We start from the raw sequence: 8035 nt of genomic DNA on the forward strand, positions 1-8035 counted from the left end.
AATCTGGTATTCCAATTCTAGTATAATTAGTCTACTTTAAGACCTAGCCAGTACACGTCCATGTGTTTGACGGAACCCTAACAACTGCTGACATTTCCTAAGTGCTTACCACATGACAGACCCCATTCTACGTGCTTCATGTGTATTTTTTTGTAACGACCCCACTGGAAGGTCATTATCTCATTCTACAGATGAGAAAGACGAGGTACAGAGGAACTAAGTAACTCGCTTAACATCGCACAGGCAGTAAGCGGAGGAACCGAGATTCATACCTGTACTGTCTTATTCAGAGCCGCGAGCTCAGCCCTGGTGGCTTGCTGCCTCACGAAGCTGAGTCTCAGTGAGTTTGAGGAATCACTACGCCGGGGAAGGCATTCTGGATTCCAGGATTTCACCTCTAATTCACTCTGTACCTTCGACTAGGGCAACTGAATGTCTGATTTAGAGAGTACTGATGTTAACGCCATCTAGAAGTTCTGTAAATTACTCTCGCTCTAAATTTTATGATTCTACTATTTTTATGTAAATGAAATTTAATCTTTCCCTTATCAGACTAAAAATAAACCAGAAAAAGAAAGAATGCAGGACAGAGGGTAAATTGTTTTGTGGTTGCAGAGGTATGTTGTGTGACTGCATCGTCCATAAACTGAATGTGCATTCTGATCATGGGCCCGACGTGAAATGTATATTCATACGTGCCGCCATCATATACTTAAGGTGTTCCGGGCCATCGCCTCGATCTGTTTCTTAGTGCTGTGAGGTAAACTCTTCGGGAAAATGCGGTTTTAAAGTGGAAGACAGAAGGCGCACGCTGCTTTCCCCGCTTCTTTCTCTTGAAGATACCACCTCATTGAAATGAAAACCCTTATTAACCCTTTATCCATAATACTGCATGTAAATTGTTTCTTGGTGGAGACAGAACACAAAAGTAGCTTTCCAATGAAAACGTGATTGTTGCCATCCCCAAAAGTCCCTCTCTGAAAGGGCTTTTTCCCCTCACTCCAACAAATTTTCAGTTAAATTCTATTTACCTCATAATCTAACTTCCAGGCTTGTATTTGGAACTATTAAGAATAGTTTTTCTGGGGCTTAAAAAAGGTTGGGGTAGGAGATCAAACGTTAACAAGGTGGAACTTCCGCTTATTACAAAGTCCTCTACCTACGGTTACCACTAAGCCAAAGAAAAAGCTGACGAAATTTGTGAGCAGAGCCTACTTTCCTTCTCTTCATGTGTTACTGTTATGCAAAATATTTCCCATTTTTATTTTTATGGTGGCCACGATTTCTATCAAAGGTGAAGACAGAGGCAAACTAAGAGAGCATTTCCTCTCTGCAATCCAGAGGACGGACCATGTAAGTGCTCATTAATCCATTCTCTCTAATCTTTGGGGCTATCTTGCCAACTCTAACCCCAGACCACTGGTTTAATTTAACTAAGAGACAGTAAGGGTAATTCACAGAAGCCTGGGTCTCAAATCTGATGCTTGAGAAGCAAGTATGTACAGACCCATGTTTAATTGTGTTTGTTTATAAAACAACAAAGTCCTGTAAGCTGCTGAAATTTAAGTCTGGTCTTTGTGATTTAAAAATCACATGAATAGAACTAAAGAAGGTTAAGAATGTTTTGGCCAAAAGGGGTCTGGATGAGCTTAGAAAAGTAATGGCTAAGGGGTGATGCTTTCCAAGCAGCTGTCACGCTGAGGCTGCTGTCCGTCCTCTCCCCATCTCATAGGGGAAAGCAGCAGGAGAAATTTAGATTAAAAAATGCAACGATTTTAAATTAGGGCCGTTTAAGAAGTCCAGGCCAGTGCACCCAGCAATGCGAAGGGCTGAGGGCTGTGGCTGCGGGGGGTGACAGGGGTGAGTGTACCCGGGTCTACCTCAGTCTCACCCACAAACCTGATCGGGGTATGAGCGCCCTGGAGAGTACTCAACCAGCCTAAGTCTCTTTGGTGGCACCTCAGGCACCAGAGGTGGAGGGAAAAGCCCTCAGGCCGAGCTGCAGAAACATGGGCGACAGCCATCCCAGCGCAAACCACCCGTTCAAGGGTCTCCCTGAAATCGGCAACTGCTGCTCGGACCCCTCCCTTTCTTCAGTCTTGAAGCCACAGATTCTCCTAACGACTAGTGTTCAGTAGCTGTCTCCATGGCAGCAGAGCCCCTGGTAGCGGGCACAGGGTGGAGGCTGATTATAATTTAAGGACTCACAGCATATGCCAGTAGCAGCTATTATTCCCAAAATCCTTGAGAAATTTCTAAAATAGAAAAATACAGTGAAAAAACAAGAAATATTTATGGTGTTTGTTGTTCGCCAGGAAACCTCTTGATTATAATCGAGTTTCCTTCCAGGTCCACCACCTGGAAGAAAATACACAAACCAGTCGTGCCAGGATCCGTGTGTTTTACCTCACCGTGAAATAGTACACTGAATTGTACCACCAAAGAGATCGGTTTCTGTTTCTCGAACATTCTCTTAGGATGGTACGTATCTGTATGTGGCAGGTATTCTTACCGACCTCCCTCCTATCCACGCCCCCCATCCTTCTGCTGTCTTTCTGCTTGGTGTGACTGGCAAAACACCACAGATCTAATTTATGTTCATTCTTGAGAGATCAGTTACATTCCCTGCATCCGATTCACATCTGGAGGCGAGAGACCCGCTCCCTGACCAAACTAGCCAGGTGCCCCTGAGCTCTGCTCTCACCTAGGCCTCAGCCTTGGCCTCTGAAGACTTGAACAAACACTGAAAAATTCCTGACAGCTCAAGACACATCCCAGAACACCCCAGCTCCCCTTAAAGTGCCTGCCCGAGAAAGCTCAAGGCTGCCAGGACACCCCACTGTCTGGTCCGCCCAGCACCCGGAGGTGGGGCCAAGCTCCAGAGGGGCAGGAGCCTAACTGATGGATAAGGGCCATGAACCCAGATGGCGTCACACAAACCGTCTATGAAATGAGAATGCTCCGTACACTCTTGGTACCAGAACCTTCAATGATGGTTGTCGGCTTCTGGAAACGCCTTCTACTTTCCAGCAGCGTATCTTCTTGTTACCTGTCTCAGCTGTGCTGTAGGGCAGAAATGAAATATATGATATATTCTTCCCTACATAGAGCAAATATTAAAAACAACTCAGGTGATACATTCTTTACATAGTATAGGTACTAATTTTGTTCATTAAACAAGGATGTTATTACTAATGTTTACAGTGTTTTGCTATTTTAGGACTTAAAATGCTATTTTATTAAGCAGACGCATTCCCACCTTCTACGAATGAAAATCAAATCACCTAAAAATCTCTATTTCCAATCAAGAGCATTTAGAGCCTCCTGTTTCCATTAAAACTTATTTTATGGTGGTGCTAATCTAGGTGACGCCGAGTGGGTATAAAATGACAAAAGTAGGTATTTTCCTACTTTTGCAGTATAGATTTATAAAATTTGCAGTATAGATTTATAAAAGCGTATTTCACATTCTCTGAGGGTTCACTGTGCTAAATGTGCGACAGCAAATGGCAGAACGTCTGCGGTTTGGCCGCTCCGGCTCCGTGGTCCTGGCTGAAGCCAGGTGAGAGAATCTGTACTAGCGAAGGGCCCTCTGGACTCCGTCACGTCCAGGTCACAGACGGTCGGAAGTGATGTCTGTGTGCAGGGCTTCTATGTCTAGGTCTGACTCGCAAGGTCCACCTCCCCTCCACTGGCTCGTCAGGAATGAATAACTGGGATAAAGTTATTAATCTTCGAAGCAGCCTTTTACAAAGCAAACTGCAGCTGAACGACTTTGCTTTGAAAGCCTATAAAGGAAACTGACATTAAATGTGTTGACTAAACCAACCATCCTATCAATCTGATCATTGAGATGGCAGTTCAGTGTGTGAAGACGCCAAAGGTACATCCTCTCTGTGCTCGTCAGTTTCCATTTTCACAAATAACTGCAACAGGTGCCATTTCTATGAATTCAGTATGTTTCTAGTCGAAACAGTAACTATTTCTTTAATGCTTGCGTTTAAGACAAGACTTTAAAAATTGTAACAAATTATTTCACTTAAACTTTGTTTATGTCACAATTCCCCTTCCAGGCAACATCAAGACCTGAGCCGCAGGGTGGGTGACTTCCGTTTTTCGACAGCGGGTCCTTGAGAAACATTGTTGCGCTTCACGTCATTCTGTTATGGCACTGATGAAATGCCATAGGAACTGAACGCTTATGTCTATCATCCAGCCTGTGGCAAAAGCAGATTCATAATATGCCATCTCAACGCAGTTCCGAGAACCTCTGGGTAACAGCGTTAAGGGAGGACTTACTGAACGAGTCCTGTTTCTTTTCGCTCCGCTTTTCCTGTTCTGCACCGAGGTTTTAACTTGGCCAAATGAATTTACTGTTCATGACAAGCCTCCGAGGCTCAGCTACAAAAAGGAACCCTATGTTAGCCTCAAATATGACAATGAAATGGCCCTACTGCAGGCGTTTGAGAAGCAACAAAATGTTTTACATATTCATTGGAAAAAGTAAAATAATCCATTCAATCCCCAGGCTCCCCACCTCTTCCACCCCAGTTTTAAGAATCCTCTTTCCTACGCTATTCGACCAAGACCGGTTAATATCAGGGACGAAAAAAATTTACCAAGTATGTTCCTTATGGGCACTGTCTGCTTGATAATAGGTACCAACGTTAAATAAATGTTACTACGTTTACTACTGTCCTGTTAGAAGCACTGAGCATTACGACAAAAATGCCACACTGTTGATGTCACACAGTAGCAGAATATGCAAATGTAAATTATCCTGTAACGAAGACCTGGGGAAAAAAGTGGCTTAGACAAGACCGATGTTAATTTCTGTCTCGTAAAAGAGTCTGAAGGAAAATTGTTTTTTCCTTCTAGAATAATAAAATACTGATGATAAGTCTTGGCAATTTATTTCACTAAGCGACTTTAGAGTATTAAATAAAAAGTTCTTTAATTTTTAGCAAATAAGTAAAAAGTAGTAATTTTGTTACAGCTTCTGAAAAATTGGTAAAATTGTAAAGCAGAGAAAGGTTTCCCAAGCAAGCCATCTGCGTACTTTCCTCCTTTATTAAGGGGGAAAAATGTCTTTGTGATTCGGCTGAAAGAGCATGGAGCAATGCAGAGGCGGTCAGGAAATGTCGTAAATCTCCATCCTGCTGGGAACCCTCTCCCCGTCTCCCTGCGCAGGACCGGCTAACATCGCGCACTCGGCAGCTACGGAATCTGGTCAGCGGTCACGATCGGTTCGCTCGTGCCTGATGCTCAAGCGCTCGGCTCCCGCTCTGCACTGTTACCTACAAAGCTGTCCTTCATCTACTGTCATTAAAAACTACCCTACCGTAAGCTTTAGAGCATCGAAGTGACAAAACAGACTTATATTTTTGTTGGAAATACACATATCCCGAGTTTCCATTTTCCGGAAAAGCAGAGCCCCCAAGTTACATGCCGTGGAAGCCACTTTACAGGCGGCTTTATTTCGATGACCCAAGGTGAATGAGTGCCACTATTGTTGTGTAGCTGTGAAACAGATCCTCATCCTTCACCTCGTTACATTTCTTCAGTATGAAGTTGCCAGTGACTATGCGATCGCATCCAATCTCTCCGTTTCCAAAGAAGCCAAATAAAGGAACGCTAGGAAACAATTTTCTAAAAGCGTCGGCCTCCACATTCGCCTTGGCTCTGTAATACTGAAAGCCTCTGCCGACGCACGCGAACATGAAGCCCACGGTGTTCTGCTCCGGAATGCTGGCGGCTTTGAGGCGCTGCATCGCAGCCTCGGCCGTCTTCTCGTCACTGACGTCCTCGCTGAGGAGCACTGTGGCACTCTGGACCCGGTGTCCACTAAAAGACAGTCCAACCACGCCGGTGGCATCGATATCCAGAGGGTTTCTGGAAAATTCAATCGGGAGAGTGGTGATCACCACCAAACAAAATGAGAAGGCTGGAGTGTAGAAGGCCCTCCCGCCTCATGCTGGCGGACGGTGGCCGCCATGAGCAGCCCGCGCGCAGTCCGAGGCTCACGGCCAGCCTGGGGAGGGCGGGAAGGGCTGGAACTGAGCTGCGGAAAGGCAAAGCGCGGGAGGACGCGGGGGCGGACCTACAGAGAAGCAGGCCACTGTTTTTTCGGTCACAAACACAAAGGGGCAAATCCACCTCCACAGAGATTTCTGGAGCCCATCCTTCGAAAGGCTTTTTTTAACTCAAAATTTGTGCATCTCTGAGTTTGAAACTCAAGGCTCTGCTTTCAAACATAAAAAACACTTGCTCCTCTACCTCGGCCAGATTTGACAGCCGCCATGGGTGATGTTCCTCCCCCTCCAGGACTCTTCGGGACACTGAGAACGGCAGAGGCCCTTTTTACTATGAAGAGTCACTGCCGTACCATGAATTTCCTTGAGAGGGGGAAACAGAACTAGGGGGGAAGTGACACACTGCGGTTACTCAGAGCCCAGAGCTGTCCAGGGAGGTGTCAGCGGACAATGCTGAAAATCGATTACGAGCATGAGCCCAACCAAGAAATAGTTCTTAAAGGACTCAGAGATTTCGTTCTTCGGCTGTAAGCAGAATCACGTGGACTGAGCCCCTCGACCTGCGTGTACTACAAAACGGAACGAACTCGTGAGTGAATCTTTAAACTTGTTTAAGGAAAAGAAGACCAAGGTCACAAAAACCTGAGAACACTTCTTGTCACACAGAAATCGGAAGCACAGACGTACTTTTCAGAAGTCAGTGATGCCAGGTTGTCCACCTGGCCTCCGGCCAAGATGACGTTCATGTCGCTGAAAGTGCTGACCACTCGCTGCAGGTAATTGCTGGCTCCCACCCTGCAGCAATTGTAGCCAAACACCAGGACCACGCGCAGCTCGGGATTGTCCAGAAGACCTGAGAGAAACGAAGAGCGACACTCAGGCAGCCCCACAGAAGGAATTTTCCAGTTTATTACAACTTCATTCCCCGTATTTTGCAAAAGAAGACGTCAGTGTTAGTGACTTGCACGATCTGGCTCCGTTTGCTTCTCCAGCCTCATCTCACACCCCACCCTCGGCCTCCCACAATATCGGACCCACGAGATTTAAATCCTTGCGGCGAGGTAGCGGGCCCTTTCTACTTCCTGTCCTCTGGTCTCTGGGCTCCCCTGCGCTCCTGTCCGTAACCTGGGAAGAAGGTGAACACGCTCCCCTCAGGTTCACAGCCACCCAGGGCCAGTCCAAGCGTCCCTTTCCCAGCTGCGCAGCGCAGATTCCCTCCCGCGGCTGCTTCCAGCACCTGCACGGCCACCTGGCCACACTCGTCACCTGCGCCCCAGGGCGGTCAGTCCTGCTAGACTGGGGCCCGGACGCAGAGCAGCATCCCCTCCAACAGCGGACCCGGGCGGTGCTGTGCGTCCGCGGCTCGCGTCAGGCATGCGGATTATGAGCCAGCCTGTCCACATATGTACCTTTTAACTCCAGAGATTACTGGTAACAAAGGGTACCAAACAGACCCTTACCACGACTAGGCTTCACGTTAGAAATACTTCACTTGGTAAGTTCTTCAAAATGACTAACAGAAAGTGTGCGTGTGTAAAATGACGTCCTATGAGGCTGGGTCAGAGGAGGACATCTCTACACGAAGCCAAGAACTGTCGTCATCGGGTGCGAGGCCGTGTCTGTAGAGGACTTGCCAGGCGTGGGAGGGAGAACAGGGCCACCGGCCTGCTCACCATGGGCTCCGCACGCCACCTGCTGGTCACCACTGCTCAGTGCCACGAGGTCAGTGGAGACAGCACTGTCAGCCAACCCGGTTCCCTATTTTTCTGTAAATAAAGTTTTCTGGAACGTGACCTTCTGTTTACGTGTTGTCCTGGCTGCTTTTATCCACCAAGGGCAGAGCTGAGTAGATGCAACTGAGACTGTGTGACTGGCAGAACCTGGAACGTAGACGGGTTTCCTGGCCCCGGGAAACAGCACGGGGGCCGGGTGCTTTCCAGTGTGGTCCAGGGCTGCGGGCTGGGACTGTGGAAGGCGAGTCCTGGACCTCGGCCTCTGGCGCA

At 47.2% G+C, this 8035-nt stretch overlaps 1 protein-coding gene across 1 annotated transcript in view; it reads right to left on the minus strand.

Moving 5' to 3' along the window:
* Positions 1 to 4894: 4894 nt before the first annotated feature.
* The window catches only part of FBXO22 (F-box protein 22), a 14228-nt gene continuing 11087 nt past the window's right edge, over positions 4895 to 8035 (minus strand). The window contains exons 6-7 of the mRNA XM_011382780.2: positions 6720 to 6885; positions 4895 to 5892 (exon numbers count right to left, since the gene is read on the minus strand). Coding sequence (XP_011381082.1) covers positions 5475 to 5892; positions 6720 to 6885 — 584 coding nt within the window. The 3' untranslated portion in view covers positions 4895 to 5474. The remainder of the gene's footprint in view (positions 5893 to 6719; positions 6886 to 8035) is intronic.

Source organism: Pteropus vampyrus, unplaced genomic scaffold (genome assembly GCF_000151845.1).
Source record: "Pteropus vampyrus isolate Shadow unplaced genomic scaffold, Pvam_2.0 Scaffold489, whole genome shotgun sequence".
Taxonomy (NCBI): Eukaryota; Metazoa; Chordata; class Mammalia; order Chiroptera; family Pteropodidae; genus Pteropus; species Pteropus vampyrus.